The sequence below is a fragment of the Ursus arctos genome, unplaced genomic scaffold (assembly GCF_023065955.2).
Source record: "Ursus arctos isolate Adak ecotype North America unplaced genomic scaffold, UrsArc2.0 scaffold_20, whole genome shotgun sequence".
Taxonomy (NCBI): Eukaryota; Metazoa; Chordata; class Mammalia; order Carnivora; family Ursidae; genus Ursus; species Ursus arctos.
This window is the reverse complement of record NW_026622875.1, coordinates 45,549,238-45,577,236: the sequence shown is the minus strand read 5'-3', so window position 1 is coordinate 45,577,236 and position 27,999 is coordinate 45,549,238. Positions and strand designations below refer to the sequence as shown.

The 27,999-nt window shown below is 34.4% G+C and overlaps 1 protein-coding gene across 2 annotated transcripts in view; it reads right to left on the bottom strand.

The window, feature by feature from the left end:
- STT3B (STT3 oligosaccharyltransferase complex catalytic subunit B) overlaps positions 1-27,999 on the bottom strand; it is a 103,116-nt gene that overhangs the window by 43,511 nt on the left and 31,606 nt on the right. The window contains exons 2-3 of one of the 2 annotated variants that reach the window (XM_026496849.4): positions 16,166-16,274; positions 12,492-12,779 (exon numbers count right to left, since the gene is read on the bottom strand). In XM_026496849.4, coding sequence (XP_026352634.2) covers positions 12,492-12,779; positions 16,166-16,274 — 397 coding nt within the window. The remainder of the gene's footprint in view (positions 1-12,491; positions 12,780-16,165; positions 16,275-27,999) is intronic. The other variant, XM_057316051.1, reaches the window with a different exon arrangement.

Genomic DNA, 27,999 nt, shown 5'->3' with positions numbered 1-27,999 from the left:
GTAGGAACAGAGTTGTAAGATTTTTTTATATACTACTGAAGATGAGCTAGTATAAACTGAAATAAGAGTATTATAATATTAGAATGCTAAATGTAACCTCCATGGTAACCACAAAGAAAGCAGCAATATATACCAAAAGGAAATGAGAAAGGCATTTAAACAAATTTAACACACACACACACACACACACACACACACACACACAAATCAACTCAACACAAAAGACAGTAATAAAGGAAATGGACTGAAAAAGCTACTAGGCATATAGAAAATAAATAGCAAAAGGACAGAAATAAGATCTTTCTTATCAGGAATCACTTTAAATATAACTGGTTTAAGTCAAACTCTCCAATCAAAAGATAAAGACTGGCAGAATGGATAAAAACACATGGTCCAATTATATGCTCTCTACCAGGCACTCATTTTAGATCTAAAGACATAAATATATTCAAAGTTAAAGGATAGAAAAAGATATTCCACACAAACAGTAACTAAAAGATAACATGGTAACTATACTAATGACCAGACACAACTTTAAATCAAAAAAGGTTGCAAGACAAAAATATTAATAAAACATTCAATACTCCAAGTATAACAATTACAACATTTAGACACTTAATGACAGACCATCAAAATATATGAAGCAAAAACTGACAGAAATTAAGAGAGAAACAGTTCTATAATAGCTGGAGACTTCAATATACCTACTCTCAATAATTGGTAGAACTAGACATAATAAATAAAGAAACAGAGGACTTCACACAATAGACCAACTAGACCCAATAATATCAGGATACACATTCTTCTCAAGTGCACATATGTTAGGCTACGAATTAATTGTAAAGAGACAGATATCATAGAAAGTATATTCTCTGACCACAATGGGATGAAATTTGAAATCAGTAACATAAGTGAAATTAGAAAACACCTATTTCTGGAAATTAACCAATGGATGAAAGAAGGAATAATAGAGAAATTTAAAAATACTTAAAGAGGAATGAAAACAAAAACACAAGACACCAAAACTTACGGGATGCTACAAAGCACTGCTAAGGGAAAAATTTATACCTATAAGCATGAACATTAAAAAACATATCTCAAATTAACAACCTAACTGTAAAATTTAAGGAAGAGAACAAACTAAAATCAAAACCAAAAATACTTGAGGAAATGATATAATAAGCAAACTAGAGAATAAAAAAAATAATTAAATCAGGACACATGGGTGGCTCAGTTAAACTTCTGCCTTCATGTCAGATCATGATCCCAGGGTCCTGGGACAGAGTCCCACTTTGGGCTCATTGCTCAGTGGGGAGCCTACCTCTCCCTCTACTTACTGCTCCCCCTCCTTGTGTGCTCTCTCTCTCTCTCTGACAAATAAATAAACATTTAAAAAAAATAAAATTAATGAAACCAAAAAGTAGTTCTTTGAAAGTATCAACAAAATTGATAAATCTTTAGCTAGGTGGACTAAGAAAAAAAAAGAGAAAGTCAAATCACTAAATCAGAAATGAAAATGGAAACATTACTAATTCTGTAGAAATTAAAAGGATTATAAGAGAGTGTTATGAGTAGCTGTACTCCAACAAAGTGGATAACCTAGATGAAATGGGACAAATTCCTATAAATATAAAACTTACCAATACTAAATCACGCAGAAATAGACAATCTGAATAGACCAGTAACTAATAAAGAGATTGGATTGGTAATCAAAAATCTTTCAACACGGAAAAGCGTGGGACCTGATGGCTTCACTGGTAAATTCTATAAATCATTAAAAGAACTTGACTTATTTCACTTAGCATAATACTCTCTAGTTCCATCCATGTCATTGCAAATGGTAATATTTCATTTTTTGATGGCTGCATAATATTCCATGGTTTATATATGAGTCACATCTTCTTTATCCATTCATCTGTCAATGGTCCTCTGGGCTCTTTCCATAGTTTGGCTGTTGTGGACACTGCTGCTATAAACATTGGGGTGCCCCTTTGGATCACTATATTTGATCTTTGGGGTAAATACCTAGCAGTGCAATTGCTGGGATGAAAAAAAAAAAAATCCTCAAAGTTTTCTAAAAACAACTGAAGAGGATGAAAGCATTCCTAATTCATTCTATCAAGCCCTGGTAACAAAGCCAGATGAAAACACTAAAAGAAAACCTACTGACCAGTTAGCACCTATGAACACTGATGTAAAAACCCTCAATGGAATACTAAAAACCAAATCAGCAGCATGTTATAAGGAGAGAAATGAAAACAGCCAAGAGAAAGAAAAAGGGTCATAAACAAAGTGATACAGAAGACACTTAGAAAATCCAAGAGAAACAGTGAAAACAAACTGATATTTAAAACTATAATAAAAAATAACTTCTCAGAGGGGCACCTGGTTGGCTCAGTTAGTTAAGCGTCTGCGTTCAGCTGTGGTCATGATCCCAGGGTCCTGGGAAGGAGCCCCTACAATGCAGGGAGCCTGCTTCTCCCTCTCCCTGCTCCTGCTTGATCTCTCTCAAATAAATAAAATCTTGAAACAAAAACAACAGCAACAAAACAACTTCTCAGAAATAATATCAATCTACATACTGAAATCTACATTACCAGAAAGGTCAGCTTTTGGACACATCTAGAAAATTTATTACTTGACTGATAATAGAAAAAAAAATCTATTACTTCAGGAATAGAAAACCACATTTCTTCTTTTTTCCCCCAAGAAGATTTGTTATTTTAAAGTTTATTTATTTAATTATTTGAGGGGGAGAGAGAGCATGCACAAGTTGGGCAGGGGATAGAGGGAGAGGGAGAAGCAGACTCCCTACTGAGCAGGGAGCCCAATGAGGGGCTCAATCCCAAGATCCGGAGATCATGACCTGAGCCAAAGGCAGACAGCTTAACTGACTGAGCCACCCAGGCACCCCCATTTTTTTTATTAAACAATAAAATTAGGTTCTGGACAGTAGGAAGCAAAATAAAGTGAGGGTGGTACAATTTCAAGAAATTCAAGCAAAGACTATATGGCCTAGAACTTTATATCCAGTCCAACTGCCAAGTATGAGGCTATAGAAAAACAGGTTTAAACATGCAAGGACTTGAGGAATATTGTACTTTGAGACCTTTCTAAGGAGTCTACTAGAGGAATACCTTGGTCTAACTGAGAAATATATATAAAAAATATTTTAAGGGGCACCTGGGTGGCTCAGTCTGTTGAGCAACTGACGCCTGGTTTTGGTTCAGGTCATGATCTCATGGATGGTGGGACTGGGCCACGTCAGGCTCTGCGGTCAATGGGCAATCTGCTTGACGAGTCTCTCCCTCTGCCCCTCCCCCCACATGCTCATGTGCATGCATGCTCTAAAATAAATAAATCTTTAAAAATGTATTTTAAAATATTAATATACAAAATATGTATTAATATATATTATATACTTAATAACATTATGTCAATATACAACATATAATATAAAAGCCATATATGAAAAACCCACAGCAAACATATTCAACGGTGAAAGATTGAAGTTTTTCCTGTAAAATCAGGAATAAGACAAGGCCCACTTTTGCAACTTCTACTCAACATAACACAGTTGGCCCTTGAACATTGCAGGGGGGTTAGAGGCACTGATCCCCGCACAGCTACAAATCTGCATATAACTTTTGACCCTCAAAAACTTAACTACTAATAGTCTACTGTAGACTGGAACCTTACCCCTAACATAATCAGCTGACTGACACATATTTTGTATGTTACATGTATTTTACAATGTATTCTTACAATAAAGTAAGCCAAGGAAAATATTTTAAAAATCATAAGGAAAATACATTCATATACTGTACTGTATTTCTTGAAAAAAATCCACTTAAGTGGATCCGCACAGTTCAAGCTTGTGTTGTTCAAGGTTCAACTGTACTTAAAGTTCTAGTCAGAACAATCAGGCAAGAAAAAGAAAAGAGCAATTAGGCAAGAAAAAGAAAAGGCATCCAAATTAGAAAGAAGTACAATGATTCCTATTTGCAGATAATATGATTTTATATGTAGAAAACCCTAGATTCCACACACACACAAAAACTGTCAGACCTGATAAGTGAATTCAGCTAAGCAGCAGGATACAAAGTCAATATACAAATACCAGTTATATTTCTATACCAACAATGAACAATCTGAAAAAGAAATATCTGAAAAAATTCAATTTCAATAGTATCAAAAAGAATAAAATACTTATGAATTAACTAATGAGGTAAAAGACTTTTAACAATGAAAACTCTAAAACACTGCTGTAAAAAATTAAAGATATAAATGGAAACATCCCATGCTCATTCATGAACTGAAAGACAGTATTAAGAGGATACTACTACTTAAAGTGATCTACAAAGTCAATGTAATCTGATTCAAAATCCCAATGATGTTTTTTGCAGAAGAAAAAACCTATTCTAAAATTCAGACAGCATCTCAAAAGACCCCTAATAACCAAAAGTATCTTGAAAAAGTTTAAGCTAGAGAAAACACACTTCCTGATTTTCAACCAGGGTGCCAAGACCATTCATGGGGAAAGGACAATCTTCAATAAATGGTGCTGGGAAAGCTGGACATCTGTGCAAAATAATGAAGTTGAACCCCTACCTAACACCATATACAAGATTAACTCAAAACGATCTAAATGTAAGACCTAAAACTCTTAGAAGAAAACACAGGGCATAAAGCCTCACATTAAATTTAGCAATGATTTCTCAGATAAGATACCAAAGAAAAAGCAGCAAAAGAAAAGACAAATTGGACTTCATGAAAAATTAAAAATTGTCAAAAGACAATAATAAAAAAGGCAACTCAGGAAATGGAACAAAATATTCAGAAGTCATGTATCTTATAATGGATTCATATTGAGGATATATACAGAACTCCTAAAACCGATCAACAACAACAAAAACCTGATACAAAAATGGGCAAAGGACTTGAATAAACATTTCTCCAGATATACAAATGGACTTTTAGCCACAAGCAAAGATGCTCAACATCATTAGGTACCAGGAAAGTGGAAACCAAAACTATGATGTCATACCATCTCACAGCCATTAAGATAGCTACTATCAAAAAAAAAAAAAAAAGAAGAAAAGAAAAGAAAAAGAAAAAGAAAAAGAAAAGGAAAAGAAAAGAAAAGAAAAGAAAAGAAAAGAAAAGAAAAGAAAAGAAAAGAAAATGTGTTGGCAAGGATGTGGAAAAACTGAACCCTTGTGTACTGCTGATAGGAATGTAAATCGGTACAGTGGCTATGGAAAACAGAGTGGTAGTTCTTCAAAAAATGGAAAACAGAACTATCATATGATCTGGCATTTCACTTGTGGGTATATACCACAAAGAACTGCGAACAATATCTCACAGAGATCTGTACACCTATATTCATAGCAACATTATTCACAAAAGTTAAAATACAAAAACAACCCATGTGTCCATCAACAGATGAACAGATAAACAAAATGTGCTATATAAACAGAATGGAATGTTATTCAGCCTTAAAAAGGAAGGAAATATGCTTATAACATGTATGAACTCTGAGGACATTATATTATGCTATGTGAAATAAGCCAGTGACAAAAAGACAATAACTGTATGATTCCACTTACATGAGATACTCAGGGTAATCAAAATCACAGAGACCAAAAGTAGAACAGTGGTTATCCAGGGACAGGGGAGAGAAGAATGGGAGTTACTGTTTAATGGATATAGCTTTGAGTTTCATACGGTGAAAAGTTATTGAGATGGACAGTAGTGATGGTAATGTATTTAATGTACTTACAAATAGTTAAATTTTATGTGTATTTTACCATAATAAAAACAAACCATGAGATATGACCTCATAGCAATAGGTGATATATTAAAAACACACACAGAAAAAAATAAGTATTGGCAAGGATTTAAAGAAATTAAAACCTTCCTAAGTTGTTGGTAGGAATGTAGAATGGTGCAACCACTGTGGGAAACAGTCTTGAGGTTTCTCAAAAAGTTTACACGCAGTTACCATATGAACCAACAATTCCACTCTTAGATATATACTAAAGAGAAATGAAAACATACATCCACACAAAAACTTGTACACAATGTTGTTAGCAGCATTATTCTTAATAATCAATATGTGAAAACAACTCAAATATCCCATCAACTGATGGGCTCAACAAAATGTAGTATACCTATAAAATGGATCATTCAGCATTATTATAATTATTATTGATACATGTCAACAACATGAATGATAATGCTAAGTGAATGGAAGCCATAGGTAAAAGGTCACATATTTTATGTGGGTTTTACTTATATGAAAAATCCAGAATAGGTTAAGTCTATAGAGGCAGAAATTAAATTAATGGAGGCATGGGGAATTGGGAAAATACAGGGTTTCTTCAGGGGGTGATGAAATGTTCTGTAAACAAGTAGAAGATACATAAAACACTAACTTACACACTTTAAAATGGTTGAAATAATGAATTTTTTGTTATATGGATTTTGTCTCAATTTTCAAAAAATTTTTAAAATATTGAAAGGTAATTAAGATACCAGTTAAGGCATTCCTGCAATGGTTCAGACTCATGGTATGTTCAAAATAAAAAAAAACAAAAAACAAAACCCTAAGAAATACAAGGGGCACATGGGTGGCACAATCACCTGAGCAACCAACTCTTGATTTGGGCTCAAGTCATGATCTCAGGGTCAGTCGTGAGGTCGAGCCCCATGTCAGGCTCTGCACTGGGTGTGGAGTCTGCTTAAGATTCTCTCGCCCCGGGGCGCCTGGGTAGAGCAATCCTTAAGCATCTGCCTTCGGCTCAGGGCGTGATCCCGGCATTCCAGGGATCGAGTCCCACATCGGGCTCCTCCGCTAGGAGCCTGCTTCTTCCTCTCCCACTCCCCTGCTGTGTTCCCTCTCTCGCTGGCTGTCTCTCTGTCACATAAATAAATAAAATCTTAAAAAAAAAAAAAAGATTCTCTCTCCCTCTCCCTGCCCCTCCCTGCTTCTGCTTGTATATGCTCTCTCTCTCTCTAAAATAAAAATTTAAAAAAAAACCAAAAAACTATATAGACAAAGCACTTTTGTGTTTCTTAAAGGCATAAAAAAATTAGATAAGTGATGAAATGCAAATGGTCATAATATCTGGGTGATGGTTTTTGTCCATTATTTTTCTGTTTCCAAATTTCTAACAAATAGGATATATTATTTTATTTATTTTAAAGATTAATTAATTTATTTGAGAGAGAGAGAGAAATAGAGAGGGTACACGGGGAGGGGAGGGGCGGAGAGGATTCTTGAGCAGACTCCACAGTGAGTATGGAGCCCAATGCAGGGCTTGATCCCACATCACCAACATCACAACCTAGGCTGAAAACAAGAGTCAGATGCGTAACCCACTGTGCTACCCAGGCACCCCAGGATATATTATTTTTTTAATTACGAAATGTTTCAAATATATAGACGAGTAAAGAATAGCCATACAGACTTCTAAATGAGAAACTTATTTGCTTCAGATGATTTTATTAAAAATTTTAACAACATAGTTGAACTTCCCTTAAAACTCCTTCCTCAAAATCACTCACTCATACTATACTGAGAATAACCACTACCATGAAATTGGTGTACATGATGGATATATATGCTATATTTTTATACACAACATATGGTATGATTTGTACCGTTTAAAATTTAAATAAAGATATCATACTGTACATACTGCATCTCAACTTATTTTTCCACTTGGCATTATAAAGATCTATCAACATTCGGACATACTTTTAAAATTTTTAAAATTATATGGTAAAAGGCCTCAAACAGATGTTCCAAATTTTGTTTTTTCCTCATATGCGCAAAATAAAGACTATGTTTTTAAACGTTTGTGGATGAATACAGCAGCATTAGCAGCATCCTACTGCCTGTCATACTCATCTCCATGGGTGTTTTCTTCTGAAACTCAAAATCAAGCAACCATCTACACTGTTGACTAAAACGTTCTCCTCCGAAATTTCTTGCCAAAGTAAAAATTTCCAAGAGCTAAGTAATTTTAAAAGATGTAATTCTTAAAGAGAAAAATAATGCTTCCAATCACCTAGATACCTAAAAATATACTTAACATATAAAATAAGTATTCACATGTAAAAATTTGGGCAATTTTCAACACTGAGAAAGTATAAGCATAGGCTACAGGTAAAATAACAAACAAATGCAAGCTTTATGTTGAAGCCAGTACTAAGTAACATCCTTTTCCATGTTAAAAAGAACATTAAGTTCAGATAACTTGGCAACATACTTCTGGTTTCCGGTTCCAAATGTAAGGAACCATTTTCTCCTAACAAAAAGTAAAAAGCCGAACAGACTGTAGAAGTCAACAGCTCTTCCTGGATTTGTGAGGAAATGACAGAGGACAAATTGCTGCCCTCAAGATTAGAGACACACATGCAAACGGAGTCACACCAGTGGGAACTGATAGGGGAAACAGTGGGAGACACAGAACACAGGAAAACCTAAATTGTTTGAGGAACGGCTGGAAGCTCACTTGAATAATTCAGTGTGGAAACTTAAAATGTCCGGGGTGAACACAGTCATACAAAGGCCCTCACAATTCTGTGAGATTTACCTCCAAGATCTGCACCAGGTTCTTACAGTAAATGTAAGAAACAAATCCCCTTGTTTCCAGCACAAGGAAGGGAAAAGGAACCATTTTGAAATATGCTTGAGCATTCTGTTCTTAACAAGGCCTGTCCTTGGAGAAACTTATGTGGGGGAGGGGAAATATCTAACTCCAGTCAACCCTGTCTACTTAAGCAAGGCAGGGGGGAGGAGGGCAACACACTTAAAAAATTTACAATCCTGCTTACGAAAAGACTCAGACCTAGTCATACAACTGCAGAATGCTTTCCCTCTCCACACACCTTAACTCCACATTACTAAAGGCTTATTTACCACAATTCCTTCTATCTAGTACATCAGGAGAAGAAAGAGAGAAAGAATAGAGTATTTGAAACAATAATGACAGAGAATTTCCCCAAACTAATGTCAGACACCAAACTACAGATCCAGGAAACTCAAGCACTAAGGAATAAATGCCAAAAAATCCAACTACCCTGTACTAGGCATATCTCTGTCAAACTACAGAAAATTAAAAACAAAAATCCTGAAAAAAGCCAGAAGACACCTCCTAGAGAAGAACAAAGAATTATACGACATCTACTCAGAAACCAAGCAAGCAAGCAAGAATAGAACAGAATCAGATATTTAAAGTACTGAGAGGGAAAAACACCAACCCAGAATTCTGTACCCTGTGAAATTATCCTGCAAAATTTAAGGAGAAATAAGGACTTTTCCAGACAAACAAAAATTGAGAGAATTTGTTGACAGTAGACCTACCCTGCAATACACATTAAAAGTTCTTTAGTTAGAAGAAAAATAACATAGATCAGAAACTGAGATCTACATAAAGAAAGGAAAAGCACTGAAGATGGGATAAGTTAAAATAAAAACTACTTCAGGGTGCCTGGGTGGCTCAGTTGGTTATGAGTCTGCCTTAGTGATCTCAGGACCCTGGGACTGAGCCCCTCACCTGGCTCCCTCCTCAGTGGGGAGAGTCTGCTTTTCCTTCTCCCTCTGCCCCCCCCCCCCCGCTCATGCTCTTTCTCTCTCTCAAATAAAATCTTAAAAAAAAAAATAACTATTTCTTATTCTTAATTTCTAACACACAAGTTTTTTGAAAATAATACTAACTATGTATTCTATTATGTATGCTAGTGAGTATACCTTACATATATGACTATATATGCATGAAATTAATGACAGTAATGATACAGGGAACGAGGGAAGAATTAGGATTATTTTGTTATTATAAAGTACTCACACTACTTGTGAAGTGGTACAGTGTTCTTTGAAAGGCAACTTGGAATAGTTGTAAACGTATGCTGCAAACTCTATGACAACCACTAAAACAGTCAAAAACAAAACAAAAACTGATACGCTAAGAAAATGGTATCTTATAAAATGTTCACTTAAAGCCATAAAAGGCAGAAAAAGAGTGAAGGGCAAAAAAAGAAACAAAGAGCAGGGTAACAAATAGAAAACAGTAAGACATATAGTATAAATATTAATCCAACTATATCAATAATCACTGTGAATGTCAATAGTCTAAATGCATCCATTAAAAAAACAAACTGACAGGGTGGATCAAAAAACAACACCAAAATATATCACCTGCAAGAAACCTAGTTTAAATATAAAGATACATATAGATTAAAAACAAAGAGATGGCAAAAAAATGTACCATGCTAACACTAATCGAAAGAAAGCAAGAGTAGCTATATTAATTTCAGATCAGACTTCAAAGCGGGTAAACTTATCAGGGATAAGAAAAGGCATTACTTAATGATAAAGGGATTAATTCTCCAAGAAGACATAACAACCCTTAAAGTCAATGCACCTAACAACAGAGAATCGAACAGAGGAAAAAACTGATAGAAATACAAAGAGAAATGGATGAATCCACTATCATAACTGGAGACTTCAAAACCTCTCTCTCTCAGAAACGGACAGAAGCAGCAGCTAGATAATCAGTAAGGATGTAGGTGAACTCAAAATCACCAATAAACTAGTATCCTGGATCTACAAACTACTTCATCCACAACCAGGGAAATACATATTCTTCTCAAGGCCACATGGAAGATGCACTAAGATAAACCACATTCTGGGCCATCTTCACAAATACATCTTCACAAATTTAAAGAATAGAAGTCACATAATGTACATTCTTAGCCCACAAAGGAATCAAACCCAAAAATCAGTAACAGAAAGATAACTAAAAAACTGGGATTAAACAATATATGTCTAAGTAACACACGGGTCAAAGCTTAACTTCCAAGAAAAAATAAAAAATATTAACTAAATAAAAATAAAAACACAACTTATTAAAATTTGTGGGATACAGAAACAGCAGTGCTTATAGGGAAATTTATAGCACTAAATGCATATATTAAAAAAGAAAGACCTAAATCAGTAACCTAAGTTTCTACCTTACAAAACTAGAAAAAAAAGAGGAGAATTTAAATCCAAAGGAAGTAGAAGGAAAAAAAATTACAACAGAAATCAATAAACCTGAAAACAATAAAGATCAATGAAACCAAAAACTGTTCTTTGAAAGATCACCAAAATTGATAAGCCTCTATTCAAAGAAAAAAAAGAAGCCATAAATTACTATTAGAAATGAAAGAAGTGGTGTCACTACAAATCCCACGGACAGTTTATTAAAAGGATAATAAAGGAATACCAGGAACAACCATATGCCCACAAATTTGAAAACCTAAATGAAATGGACTAATTCCCTGAAAGACAAAATCTGCCAAAACTCACCCAAAGGAGACAATCTAAATAAACCTGTATCTATTACAGAAATTCGTCCTGTAATTAATAATAACCTTCCAAAATAGAAAGCACCAGGCAAGGTGGGTTCACTGGTGAATTCTCCCAAACATTTAAGGAAGAAATTATACCAATTCTTTACAATCTTTCAGAAAATAGAAGTGAAGGGAATACTTTCCTAATTCAGTCTATGAGACCAGTATTATCCTAATATCAAAACCAAGCAAAGACATTACAAGAAAACTACAGACCAATATGTATTATGAACATAGACGTAAAAATCCTCAATAAAATAATAGCAAATCAAACCTAGCAATGTATTATAAGAATTATATGCCATGACCAAGTGAGATTTATCTCTGATATGAAAAGCTAGTTCAACATTTGAAAATTAATGTATCACATCAAAAAAAGGGGAAAATTACCAAGAGATACAGAAAAAACATTTGACACAATCCAGCCATTCAAGATAAAAGCTATCAGCAAGCTAATAATAGAGTGGAACTTTTTCAAGTTGATAAATACCTACCAAAAATCTATAGCTAACATCCTACTTAATGTTGAGAAGCTCAAAGCTTTCCCACTAAGATCAAGAACAAGGCAAGGATGTCCCCTCTCACCATTCCTTTTGAACATCGTAGTAGAAGTACTAACTACTGCAAAAAGACAAATAGATTGGGAAGAAATAACTTGGCAACAGCAAAATAATGCTAGTTTTGCAAAAGAATTCAAAATCCCAAGCCATTAAATCACATTTCAACTTTCCTAAGTTATTTCTGACCGCTTTCCCCACTCAAAAAGAAACAAACAAAACCACTAGATAGCTTTTTGATAGCTCTTTTTTGGAGCTATGACATATAAAGTAAGGATATATTATCATCATCTGTAAAACAGGCTAACAGGATTGTTGTAAATGATCATATACATATAGGGGCTGGGGGAGGGAGAGCGTGCACAGGAGCAGTACATGACATTTTAAAATGTTATTCATTATTAAGTTTACTATGAACAGTACTAGATCCTTGTGTAGAACTATAACTGATAAAGGACCGATGTGTACAACCTACAGCATTTCCACACAAAATTCATGAGGATTAAATGGAAGCAAAACATTGTTACTTACCCACAAGTAGTATGTGAACTGAAGTGCAAAAATAGCAATGCCTTCATTATCAAAGGAGCCAGCTACTGACCGAGAAATGTAACCTGGTACAATAGCAATAAAACAAGCAGCTAAAAGTCCTGCTCCTTGGTTCCAAAGTTCTCTTGTAAGCAGGAAAGTAGATATAGATGTAAGGCCGCTAAAAGTCGGTGCAAGGAACACACATACATCTCTTATATGAACTGTTATGTTCAACGTATTTAAAATCCAATGGATAAGGCCAGCTGTTATCATCAACCCTGGGTAAACCTAGGAAGATAAAAATGGAAATTTTAATTACATATAAAATAAAGTAGCTCAAAACACTAACATAAGTTCTTTTCTTTATTATTACACACTGTTTATAGTAAGTTTGAGAATAAGGTCTCAAAACAGTTTGCCTTCTTCACTACACTCCTACACTACAAAATTAAACATTCTTTTATATTGGATACAAAGGAAAAGCTCATATATGGAGCAACAGATACTTAAATAAAAGAAGATCAGACAGAATGAACCATTATAAATGAAAACGTTCAGAAATGGAAAACTGTAGTCAACTTTATTAATTCTACTATTTTTTCCACTATAAAACAGGGTTCTAGTCTAATTTACTCTAAAGTGTAGGGTTTTAACATGTTCCAACTTTGCCCACACTTTTATGTGTATAAGAGAATGAAAAAAAAGAAGATAAGAAAAGTTATGTGCAATATTATGTAAGTATCGTCCCTCCTTTCAAAGCCAAGATTTGGAATGTAAACAACTCTAGCTAGGGACATTCAAAGAAATATTTGGGGCTCTTGGAAGGTTGAACATTTTTACACCACTTAAGGTATTTAAGGATGGAAGAAAATAATAATAAACTAGAAGAGGCCAGTTAATAGTTATACTCCTTACCCTCATCCTAAAAGGAAGATGAAACATTAGGAGGATTCAGAGAAAAATAAGTAGGACATTATTTTTGAGCTATTCACAGGTGATTAAAATGTGTAATTACATTTCCATCCTTATCTAAATCCTAAAAGGTTCTTTCCTTTCTCCAACAGAGAAACTACCAAAAAAAGTTATAAATTTTCTTTCCTAGCTATATTATTTAAAACTGCAAACTCCCTACGGTCTTTACCCCTTTCCCTTGCTTCTTCTTCATACTTATCACCATTTCACATACTTTTTATGTTACTTACTTTATTTATTGTCTATTAACTTAACACCCTCACAAGAACATAAGCTCTGGAAAAGCAGGAAAATTTTCCTCAGCACCCAGAACAATGACGGGCACAAAATGGACACACAATACCTGCTGAGTTGCATGGAAGGAGAATGGAATTAAAGAAGGGTGTAAAGTGTGGCAATCATCACAATTCTTAAAAATTAAAATTTTGTTCCTTTTCACATAAATAACCAGGTTCCAGTGTATGATTTTGACAGTCATATTAAAAAAAAAAAAATGAAAACAAATCCAAAAAGACCTCTAACAATCGTCAATACACCCCATGATAATATGGCAGACTAAGCTGACACACAAAATATAGCCAAAACACATACAAGCATAGGATCAAAGGACCTTAAAAACGAAACAAACAAAAAAATCTGCCCAACAACAACAAAACATATTTAAGCGCAAAAGAAAGAGGACTTTCCAGAAATAAAGAGGAATTCAAAGTAGATACTGATGCCAAGGGAGCCCAAAAGAGAAAAAAACCATTCCAGGCCGGATACACAGCTTAGGGACTGGAGGATGGTAGGGTTATTACTCAATACAGGAATCAGAGAAAAGGCCTAATTCCCAGCACAAATCCAGGGCCTGTTCAAGGAATTAGACAAATTATACCCATCCATCAAGGGAAGCAGTAAGGAACTTTATGCCTTACTTCCAAAGCTTTGAATAGAAACAAAATAAAAAATACTCATTCAATACATTTGTGAATATGGGTTCCACATTTATAACAACTTCAGGTGTGAGAAACTTCAAACTTCAAGAAATAACTTCTGAAAACTGTCCTAGAACCAGTGAAACCCCTATGGGCTCTAGTGAAAGCAAATGAGAAAGATTATTATAGAAATGGTTCTAAATACTAGGACACCAGGAGTCTCAGAAAACACACCTGCAGCAAGGATGAATTCAAAATAAAAAGTTATAAACACACCCAGAAACAAACTATAGTCATCAAATATTACAATAAGGTACGTAACAGGATTAGCACGATGAAGTGCAGATAATCGCCTTCTACCACAACTCTTACCACTCAATACCTTCCTAATCTGCCCTGGAGACCATGACTCCTCTCTCCTTGTTTTTGTATCTCTGTGTACATCAAGGATAAGAAAATGCCCCAGATTAGAAACAACATCTTACTATCATGGAGAACATATTCTTTCCAAACAGAGAGGGAACATTTATAAAATGTGGCTATATGCTAGGCCACAAATCAAGTCTCAATAAATTTCAAAGGACTGAAATTACAGAATTTGTTCTCTAGCCATAACGTTAGTATAAAGCAAAAGGATAACCAGGAAGGCCTCTTATGTTTAAAAGCTAAATACAATTCTAAATAACCCATGAAGCAGCAGGAATGATAATGGAAATTGAAATAAATTTCAAACTGAATGAAAATAAAAGTACTACACATCAAAACTTAGGCATTATAAATGTAGCTAAAACAGTGATTAGTGGGAAATTTATAGCTTAAAAATAAATACATTAATAACAAAGAACCATTATAGAGCAAATTATATCAAGTCAGAAAAACATCAAAAGAAACTCAAGAAAAATGGAAGGAAGGAAATAAATTGAAATTAATACAATAAAAGACAAACACATAATAAAGATAACCAACAAGGTCAGTTTCTTTGGGTTAAGAGATCTAATAAAATTGATAAAACTTTGACAAAATATCAAGAAAAAAATAAGACTAAACACTATTTCCCCAAAGATACCTATCTTGCACTTTCTCTTAACACTCTCTTTACATTCCAGATCGTAAAAATATTTCCCTTATGTCACACTCTGAATATAATAGCTCCCCATGAGCTATGATCAGTACTCAATTACCCGAAGTAATTTAGGGCAGCTTTAGTACCTACAAAATTAAAATTGGGAGCACCTGTGTGGCTAAGCCCGTTAAGTGACTCTTGATTTCAGCTCAGGTCATGGTCTCAGGGTTTTGACACTGAGCCTGGCGTTGGGCTCTGCACTGGGCATGGAGCCTGCTTAAGATTCTCTCTCTCTCCCCTTCTCCTTCTGCCCTCCCCCCAAAATAAATAAAATTATCTAATTCTTCTAAATTTCTATTTCCTTGCAAAAAATATTTTTTTAAGGAAGTTTTTATAGAACAAAACAAAACCACAAATAACCTGAACTTAAGATGTACTATGACAAGAAATGTCCCCTCCCAGCCTCCACTTGTCAGAAATAATGGCCAGTGTGAGATAACCCAAACACGTGCAGGGAAAGGGGGGGAAGAGGGGAAGGGAATGTCAAGAAGAGATTTAGTATATTAAATACCAATCAGCCATAGAAAATTATACTAGTTAACTATACAAAGGTTTCAAGAATCTCCATCACCTTAGCAACTAATGATTTACTCAAATAACTATAAAACTTTATGATTAACGTAACTGCTATGATTAACATAAATAACTGCAGATATACTTACAGTACCACCTACTATTCTTCCTAGTGGATACCATGCTCTTTCATCAAACCAATTTAAAAATTCATAGAACCCATGAGAAGCAAGATGATGTGTTGATCTATAGTTAAACCTAGAGAAAAGAGGAAAAAAGGAAATGTTATAAAAGTTTGCTTACTAGAAAGAAATAGCCCTATCTTTCTATTATAAATGTAAATATCTTTATATATAACTCTATGGCTACATACATATTTCTTTTATAGAAACTGACATTATTCTCCAAGGAACAGGCTTATACCACTTATATAAAATCAAAAACAAAGGACCCCCCTCCCCCCAAAAAACATGCCTACAAAATTACTAATGCTCAAGTTAACATTTGGCCATTGCTTAGGGTACAGGCGGAAGTACACAGCTATGCATCCGAACAAAAAAAGGTGAGGATACACCACAAGGGCCAAGAAATGACTCTCAAAAGATTAAGAACGACTAACAGAAGACAGCATAAAAACTAAAGGAGCACGCTTGACATGATCGCCTCCAATCCTACAACCCTAAAAATAACAGGAATAAATAATAAATTATAATAGCACTAAAACCATGAAAGAATAAACTATAAATGAACTATAAGAGCACTGCAAAACAAGAATATGACCTTCAAGAATGAGAAATTCAATCAACGAAGATAAAAGACAAATGAGAAGAAATGCACTGCAGCATTTTTAGATAAATTTCATCAAATACAAAACTAAGCACACCCCAAAATCAAACATTTGAGAAAAGAAAGCCATACAAAATCTATGCATCAAAAACAAATGGAAGAATGCCATAGGAAGCAGAAATAAGACTATCTGCAGAGACTAAGACAAGCCACAGCAGCCTAAAATGATGTAACAACACTCAACATCAGAGCACCTAAATTAAGCAAATGTAGCAGATCCAAAAGCAAAAACAGCAATGCTATATTAGGGGACTTCGATACCTATTTTAAATACTGGACAGATCATACAAAGAGAATATCAATAAGGAGATAGTGGACTTGAACTACACTTCAGACCAAATGGATCTAACAGATTAATACAGAACATTACATCTGACAGTGGCAGAACACATATTATTCTCAGGCACATAGAATTTTCTCCAGAATATATCATATGTTAGGTCACAAAACAAGTCTTAACAAATTTAAGAAGGTTGAAATTATATCAAGTATCTTTTCCAACCACCATGCTAAGACTCTACAAATCAAAAAAAGTGGAAAATTCACCTACATTTGGAAATTGAAAATATAGTCCTGAGCAATCGATAGGCCAAGGAGAAATTAAAAGGACAATAAAAAATATCTTGAGACAAACACAAATGGAAATGCAACATAATAAAACTTACAGAAAGCATCAAAAGCAGATTTAAGGGGGGAAGTTTAGAGCAATAAACACCTACATTAATAAAAAAACAGATCTCAAACTACCTAACTTTACACCTTAAGGAACTAGAAAAAGAATAAACTATGACCAAAGTTAGCAGAAAAAAGGAAATAACACAGATCAGAGCTAAGATAAATGAAATAGAGACTAGAAACACAAAAGAAAGATCAACAAAACTAAGAACTGGTGTTTTTGGAAAACAAAATTGATGAACCTTTAGTTAGGCTAAAAAATAGAGAGAAGACTCAAATAAAATCAGAAATGAAAGGGGAGACATTATAACTGATACCACAAAAATACAAAATATCATAAGAGACTACTATGAACAATTATATACCAACAAATCGGACAACCTAAAAGAAATGAATAATTTAAAAACATATAACCTACATCAAAACTGAACCAGGAAGAAACAGAAAATCTAAAAAGACCAATAACAAGGAGACTGAATCAGTAATCAGAACCCTTCCAAAAAGAAAACCCCAACAAGATAGTTTTAATGGCAAATTCTAGCAAACATCTGAAGAATAATTAATGCTAATCCTTCTCAAACTCTTCCAAAAACTCAAAGAGACAACACTTCCAAACTCAGTTTCTGAGACCAGATTTGCCCTCCTATCAAAGCCAGATGAAGGCACTACAAGATAAAAGATTAAAGGCCAATGTCCCTGATGAACATACATGTAAAAATCAAGAAAATACTAGCAAACCAAATTCAACAGCACTCTTCAATACACCAAGATCATATAGCATCATCAACAGGTATTTACCCCCGGGAGTCAACGATGGTTCAACATATGGAAATCAATCAATGTGATAGACCATATTAGTAAAAATTAAGAAAAAAATATGATCATTTCCACAGATGCGAAAAGGGGCATTTGGCAAAATTCAACATCCTTTCACAACAAAAATTCTCAACAAACTGGGTCTAGAAGGAAGGTAACTCAAGCTAATAAAGGTCATATTTGACAAGCCCACAGCTAACACCACACTTGCTGGTGAAAGTTTAAAAGATTTTCCTCTAAGATCAGGAACAAGAGAAGGGTGCCCACTCTTCCACTTCCATTCAACACAAAACTAAAATCCTAGCCAGAGCAATTAGGCAAGAAAAAGAAATAAAAGGCATCTAAGTCGGGAACGAAGAAGCAAAACTGTTTGCAGAGGACACAATCTTATATATAGAAAAACCTAAAGACTCCACCAAATAACTGTTAGAACTAATAAAAAGGATTCAGTAAAGGTGCAGGTTACAAAATCATCATTCAAAACGCAGTTGCATTTCTATACACCGTGGAATATCTAGAAGAGAAATTAAGAAGACAATCCCATTTAAAATAGTATTAAAGTCAATAAAATACTTAGGAATAAATTAAATGGAAGTGAAAGACCTGTTCACTGAAAACTTTAAGATGATGAAAGACACAAGTAAATGGAAAGATATTCCATGTTCATGGATTGAATCATTAATATTGTTAAAATGTTCACAGTACCCAAAGCAATCTATAAAGCTGATGCAATCCTATAAAAATTACAACAGCATTTTTCACAGAAATAAAAAAAAAATCCAAAAATGTATATGGAACCACGAAAGACTTTGAATATCCAAAGCAATCTTGACAAAGAAGGTGGTATCACAATGGTAGAGGAATCATACTTCCTGACTTCAAACTCTATTACAAAGCTAGAGTAATCAAGAGAGTATGGTACTGGCATTAAAAAAAAAAAAAAAAGAAAGAAAAAAGCAAAGCAAAGAAATAGACCACTGGAACAGAATTCAAGGCCAAGAAATAAACCCACACACATGGAGTTATCTAATCTTTGACAAGGGTGCCAAGAACAAATAACGGGGAAAGAACAGTCTTTTCAATAATGGTGTTGGGAAAACTGGGTATTATATGTGAAAGAATAAAAGTGGGCTCTTATCTTACACCATACACAAAAATTAACTCAAAATGCATTACAGACTTACATGTAACACCTGAAACCATAGAACTCTAAAACAAAGAAACAAACACAGAGAAAAAGTTCCTTGACATCGCCGTTGGCAATGACTGGGGGCGGCAAGGGCACCAAAACAAGCAACAAAATTAAGTGAGACTGTATCAAACCAAAAAGTTTGTGCAAAAAAAAGAAGAAAAATAAACAATATGAAAAGGCAACAGAGAGAACTATTCTCTCTATAGAATGAGAGAAAATATTTGCAAACCATATACCTAATAAGAAGTTAGTATCTAAAATATATAAGGAACCCATGCCACACAATAACAACAAAAACCTCCCCAAATCAAAAACAAATCTGATTTAAAAATGCAGCTGAACAGACATTTTTCTAAAGATATACATGTGGTCAAGAGGTGTATGAAAGGTGCTCAACATCACTACCCATCAGGGAAATGCAAACCAAAAACACAATGAGATACACCTCACACCTATTAGGATGGCTATCACCAAAAAGATAAGAGGTAACAAATGTCAAGGGTTTGAGAAAAGGAAATCTTCTACAGGGATGGTGGGAATATAAATTGGTATATCCATCATGGAAAACAGTATGGAAGCTCCTCAAAAAATTAAAATGGAACCACCAGCAACCCTATTTCTGGGTATACAGCCTCAAGAAGAAATCAGTATCTGGAAGAGAAATCTGCACTCCCATGTTCACTGCAGCACTGTTCATAATAGCGAAGACATGAAAACAACCTAAATGTCTGTGAATGGATGAATGGAAAAAGAAAATGTAAATACATATAATGGAATCTTATTCAGTCACAAAGCAGAAGGAAATCTTGCCATTTGGTTTGTAACAACATGAATGAAACTGGAGGGTACTATGCTACGAAAAAATAAGCCAGACAGAGAAAGAAAAATACTATATGGTATCACTTATAAGTGGACTACTAAAAAAATTTAAAAAGTTTAAATCAGTAGAATGGTGGTTGCCAGGGGATGTGGGAATGGGACAAATGGGGAGAGGATGGTCAAAAGGTACAAACTTTCAGTTATAACAGGAATAAATTCTAAGGATTTAATGTACAGCCCGTGACTATAGTTAATAATACTATAGTGTGTACTTGAAATTTGTTGAGTAGATCTTCAGGGCCCTCATCCAAACAAAACTAACATGTAAGGCAATGCATGTGTTTATTAAATTGACTGTGATAATTATTTCACAATGTAGGTCTATCAAATCATCAGGCAGTACATTTTAAATATATACAACTTTGTCAATTATATTTCAAAAAGCTGTAAAAAGTATTACGAAAAAAATTAAGAAATCTAAAGATAAATCCAGAATTTTTGGCATTTCTCTTAACTGGGAAAATGAAACCGCATAAATGTCAATAAATAGAAATAATGTAATGCTGTAAGTCTCTGGATTTTTACTCCACATATCCAGTCCTCTCCCGGCTTTCTGTACAGGCAGCCTCCTTTACCCAAGATCTTCTCATTACCTCACTCTAACTCTCTCCAAGAGATGTCAGTTACACACCTGGGTCTCTTCAGTAATTATTACCAGCATGCCCAACAAGTTACCAATCTTTTGTCTACATCAGTTTTTTTGTTTGGGTTTGGTTTTGTCCTTGAATGTCACAAAGGCATCTTGAACTCAATATCCAACTAAACTCATGATCAGACTCCTCCTACTTAGCCCCCCCCCAACATATATATACACACTCTGTCTTTTAGGGTGTTCTACCACCTAACTTAAAGACAAAAATTTAGATGTCATCCTTGCTAGTTCCTTCCCTCTCACATCATATACACAAATCATAATCAAGTTGTCATTTTACTTCTTAAATATCTCTGAAAATTATCCACTATAACTGATATCACAAAAATACAAAAGATCGTAAGAGACTACTATGAATAATTATACACCAGCAAACTGGACAATTTGTCCACTCTTTTCCTACTCTGATACGAGCACTCTAACCCAGGCTATCATCTTAACTATAGTGGTAGTCTCCAATTCATCTCCCTAGATCCATTTGCCTAGCTCCTAAATTCCCAATCTGTATATATCTCAACAAAGAACATCTTTTCAAAATGCAAATGTGATCATATTGCAACCTTCTGCTAAACTATTCAAAGGCTTCCCCTCTCAAAAGTTAAAAAAAAAAAAAGTTTTTTAAAGAGAAGGAACCTCCACTTCTTTTTTTTTTTTTTTTTTTAAAGATTTTATTTATTTATGTGACAGAGAAAGATAGCCAGCGAGAGAGGGAACACAAGCAGGGGGAGTGGGAGAGGAAGAAGCAGGCTCCTAGCAGAGGAGCCTGATGCGGGGCTTGATACCAGAACGCCGGGATCACACCCTGAGCTGAAGGCAGACGCTTAACGACTGCGCCACCCAGGCACCCCAGAACCTCCACTTCTTAACATAAAGTCACACACACTCTAGCTCTCATATAACACTACAGTATCATTTCATACCTTACTATCTCCCTACTTTCCATACACAGTACCGCCCTTACTGTGAGGGGTACACTCCAAGATCCCCCAGTGAATATCTGAAACTGCACAGAGTACGGAACCCTACATATACTACATTTTTTTATATACATACCTATGATGATAAAGTTTAACTTATAAATCAGGAAGTTAGAGATGAACAACAATAATAAAATTATAACAATATACTATAATAAAAGTAATGTGAAGTGGCCTCTCAAAATATCTTATTGTATGGTACTCGTCCTTCTGATGATGATGTGAGATAACAACGTGCCTATGCAAGGAGATGAACTGAGGTGATGTAGGCACTGTGAAGCAGCATTAGCCTACTGTTGACCTTCTGACAGGAGGATCATCTGCAGTTGACCATAGTTAACTGAAACCACAGAAAGCAAAATCACAGATGAAGGGGGGGAGGGATCACCATACCCATTTTTCAGTTCTCCAGACTCACTCTGTTCCTTCCTAGGATCTTCAGGCTGCTAATTCCCTCTCCCTGGATCATTAATATCTCCCCCTTCTTAGCCTAAAAACCTATCCTTCAAACTTCAGCACGTTTCTAGGGATGCTGTTCTAAAATCGTTCAGTGTACTTTTCTTCCTAGCACTTGCCACATATCTAATTTCACATTAGTTCACTTAATATTTACCTCACTAGATAAATACTCCCATTAGGATATCACTGTGTCTCCAACATCTGGTATAGCACCTAACACATAGCAGCCCTCAAATATGTTAAATGAATAACTGATTTCATAAATATGTTTTTCAGTGGGGGTAAGATACAATCAAGCTATCCTGATAGGTACCTAAAGCCAATGTTAAATGGTACACCCAAATTAAAGACAAAGACAGATTTAACTATACTTCCTGAGATCCAAGCCTGAAGGTATAATTAAAAAGTTGAACAAACAAGAAAACTCATTAAGATTCTGCTGAAAACCTAGTCAATGTACCTAAAAGCTAAACATAAATGTAAGTAGAATGTGTTTGGTCCCATTTTTATCCCCAGGATCAAGTTACTCCTGGTATGCAAGAGTCCCAGAACTCCCTTATGGATTCTTACATACACATTCTCTTTTTCAGTTAACTTCCTCCTTCTTGAATTGTCATGTTTTTCTATCCATTTTCTGGTTCAGTTTCCAACCCATCACTATGAATGTTCTTCTGAATGCCCTTACGGCTTTCATCTCTTACCTCCTAAAAGTGAAACAAAAGGACTATAAAAGGCAGTACACTCATTTCACAGGGCACTTTCAGTGTTACTGATTTTTTCAGACCCCTAATATAGTACCCCATTCTCATCCTTCCCCTCACACAACACACCACTCAACTAATCTAAGCCCTGTGTAATAGCTAAATTAACTATGACTATGGGGATAAATAAATAAATAAAAAGTGGACACTCTATCCAAGAGTTCTTGTTGCTTAGTAATATTACCAACACAGGATTACCAAACTTAATTCTTGCCAACAATGGTAACTATGTTTGACATTTCCATGATAACTCCTGGAGTTGAATACTTTTCATATATTTACTGGCCATTAAAATTTCCTCTTGGGTAAAGTGTGTGTTGAAATACTTTGCACATTTATTTTTTCTAGGTGATATGAATGAGCTTTTTATAAGCTGTAATCTTCTTTCATTCCATGGCTTCTCTTTTCACTTGCAATGGTTTTTAAAAGAATAGAAATTCCTGACATAGGGGGCGCCTGGGTGGCACAGCAGTTGGGCGTCTGCCTTCGGCTCAGGGCGTGATCCCGGCGATCTGGGATCGAGCCCCACATCAGGCTCTTCTGCTATGGGCCTGCTTCTTCCTCTCACACTCCCCCTGCTTGTGTTCCCTCTCTCGCTGGCTGTCTCTATCTCTGTCAAATAAATAAAATCTTTAAAAAAAAAAAAAAAAGAAATTCCTGACATAAACCTAATTTACCAACTTTCTGCGATAGGGTTAGTGCTTTTCTTCTGGTTAAAAATAAGGTCCTTCCCTACCCTCAAGTCATAAGGATATTGTTTTTTCTTTTTCATGACAACTTACAGTTTCAACTTACTTATTTAGGTCTTTAATACACCTGGAATGGGTTATTTTACATGGTGTGAAACAGGGATTCAATTTTATTTTTATTTTCTCCTTATAAATATTTATTAAAACAACGATCTTTTCTCCATTGCTCTACAGTTCCACCTCCATCATATATTAAGGGTTTGTTAATGTGCAGATCTGTTTCTGGATTCTATTTTGTTCAAGTGGTCTTTATGTCTATCCTTGCATCAATAATATGTAATCTTCATTACTGGAGTTTTACATTATATCTTGATATCTGATAAAACTTTTTTTTAACTGTGCTTTTTATTTTGTCCTTTGCATTTCTATATAAATTTTAAAATAAGCCTGTCAATTCCACCAAAAAAAAAAAAAAAGGTGAGGTTTTGATTGAAAGTCCATTAACTCCACACATCAGTTTGGGGAAAATTAACATCTTTACAATACTGACTCGTCAAATCAATAAATATAGTTTATCTCCTTCATTTAAATCTTCTTTAATGTCTCTCCAGAAAATATATAACTTAACTTTAGAGGTCTTGCACATCTTTGCTTAGATTTATTCCTATCTTTAATGATATCTTCATTTAATTTTTAAAAATTGTTTGACATTGACAGGAAATCTCTTGATATTTTTACACTGATTCTGTAACTACAAACCTTGCAAATCCTTATTAATTCTAATAGCTTATCACTAAATTCCTTCAGACTTTAAATTTGAAAATCAATAAGCTTCCCTGTGACTGTTAAAAACAAATAGCTGCATCAATATTTATTTATTCGACAGAGATAGAGACAGCCAGCGAAAGAGGGAACACAGCAGGGCGAGTGGGAGAGGAAGAAGCAGGCTCATAGCGGAGGAGCCTGATGTGGGGCTCGATCCCATAACGCCAGGATCACGCTCTGAGCCGAAGGCAGACGCTTAACCGCTGTGCCACCCAGGCGCCCCGCAAACTTCAAGTTTTGAAAGCCCTGTTATAAGAGGTTTGTTTCCATTTTGTTCTATCCAATTTATCAGCCCTTACAACTGACAATCTTTTCAATTAGCAGAAAAATAGATATTAATTTCATTCAAAGTAAACGAAGTTATTTGATACAGTTAAAATATACAGTATGAAATTCCAAAATGGAGTAAGATACTGTATTTCAAACTTTAAGGGCATGGAAACTTTATTCAAATAAAATCTTCATGAAAAATAAAAGACAAATAAAAGTATACTTTTCAATAGAAATTTAAGTTAAAATTTATATTTACTTATAAATTCAATCAGTAAGAACAATTAGATGTTTTCAGTGAACACAGAATCTTAAACTTGAGGCTACATATCATAGTTGCAATGATGTTAACCATGTCATCTAATTTATTTCAGTATTTTGGTTCACAAAACTGATACCTGTATATCAGTCAATATTTTTACACGCAGGAATCATTTTTTAAAAAGTTTTCCTTGATGTTAAAGATATTGTCCAATTAAATGACGCAGAAGTTTGTTTGGAGCCCAACAGAAAATTCTGATTCAAGACTGAATAACTACATAATTGTTTGTATTTCTCATTATGTATGTGTGTGTATATACACATACATATAAATTACAGAACTGAACCAGAAATATGCAAATCTAAATTTATAAAGTATCATGACACTGTATCGCCGATTCAGTTGTTAGTATAGTTTGATTATTTTCTTTTACGTGAATTCTCCGGATACCTCTTTGGAGTATTAAAAACCCAATCCAACCTGAACATTTTTCCAAAGAAGACATACAAATGACAGCGGGTATATGAAAAGATGTTCAACATCACTCATTATCAGGGAAATGCAAATCAAAACCACAATGAAGTATCACCTCACACCTGTTGGAATGACTCTTCTTAAAAAGACAAGAAATAACAAGTATTGATGAGGATGTGGAGAAAAGGGCACCCTTGTGTACACTGTTACGGGGATGGTGCAGCCACTATGGAAAACAGCATGGAGGTTACTCAAAAAACTAAAAATAGAACTACCGTATGATCCAGCAATTCCACTTTTGGGTATTTATCTGCAGGAAACAAAATCACCACCTCAAAAAGATACCTGCACCCCCGTGTTCAGCTAAGACATGGAGACAGTTTGTCTATCAACTAATGAATAAAGAAAATACAGTGTGTACACACATGCACACAAGTATTATTCAGCCATTAAAAGGAAGGAAATACTGCCATTTGTGACAACAAGGATCCTCCCTGAAGGTATTATGCTAAGTAAAGTAAGACAGAGAAAGACAAATACTGTCTTTGGGTGAAGATGGTCAAAGGTACAAACTTCCATTTATATGATAAGTAAGTCCTGGGATGTAATGTACAGCCTAATAAATTATAGTTAACAATACTGTACTGTATATTTGGAAGTTGCTAGGAGAGTAGATCTTAAAAGTTCTCATCACACACACACACACACAAATCTGTAAGTGTGGTGATGGATATTAACTAAATTTACTGTGGTAATCATTTTGCAGCATATACATATGTCAAATAATTATGTTGTACACCTAAAACTAATAGACTGTTATATGTTAAATAATCTCAATTCTTTTAAAAAAAGAACCCAGGGTGAAAAAGTTAATAACTTAGGAGAAAAAACAAACATCCCAATCCAAACAAATATAAAAAGCATTTGGATTGACAACACAACTACACTTGATTCTATTATAGTTAATAACTGAAAAATAAATATATCTATCAACTTTTAGTTTCACCTTCTTATTGTGCAATTTTAGCATGTTCACTCTCAGGTCTTTGTTCCATCTACATAGAAACCCACCGCAGCCACACATTTTATTCTTCTTCATGCAATCCTCTCAAACCTGAAATTCACTCTTGAAGAATCTTCTTTAACATTCCATCCTCTCCTCCCCAGTCCACTTTCACTTGTGCCTTGAAATCATCATGCTGGAACCTCTACTCAGTTCATCTCATAATGAAATACCTTTTCTTAGTGATTTTTGTATCCTTGGAGGTATCTCATAGTTCTGGCACATCACTCATGAGGCTCAACCAATGTTTAGTTAATTCTTCTTTTTTGGCACACCAGTAATTAGAACACTGACTTAAATTTTTGTCTTTATTCCCTTCTTCATTAAACTCAAGCAATTGTGTGCACAAAAGCAGTCTTCAATTTTAGCATGTTCAATTTACATATTAAAAAATTTTTAAGTAGCTGGAGTAGAGTGTTATAGACAAAACAAGAGGACCATAAAGTGGTAACTCTTGAAGCTAGTTATATATACCTGGAGGTTCATTATAGTACTAGATCTACTTTTGTGTATGTTTGAAATTGTCCATGATACTGTGTGTGTGTGTGTACATATACTTTACATATACACACATATGTATACAGGTAATTGTAATAAATTTATATACAAATATATTTACATAATTATACATACAAGGAACATAGTACATATATATGTATTAAAAAAACGAACAGGTATATGGTTTCCAGAAGCAAGTTCTTTATTTCTATTTTCTTACTTTTCATTGTTTCCTATAGATACAAGGAAAGACAATTATAAAATATAATGTCTCTGAATAGTCACACAATACATATATATGTGAAACTTTATTATAGAAAATACCACACACACACACTCTAAATTATAGTTTTCCCCAAGTAAAACTAGGTAAACAGACTGAAAAATGATGTATTAAAGGTCAGAAATCACCAAAATAAAATGGAAATAAAAGAAACACAAGTGGTAAAATAACATCTATCTTAAAATAGTCTGAGAACACTATCAGATTTTACATATATCCCTTCTTTTATTAACAGTCAAGTAACTTTCAGTATTTTAACTTCAATAAAATAATTTGTTCTGAAACAAGTATGACAAAAGATGGTTAACTATTAAGTACAGATGGTAGCTACATGAGGTTCATTATGGTTCTATCTACTTTTG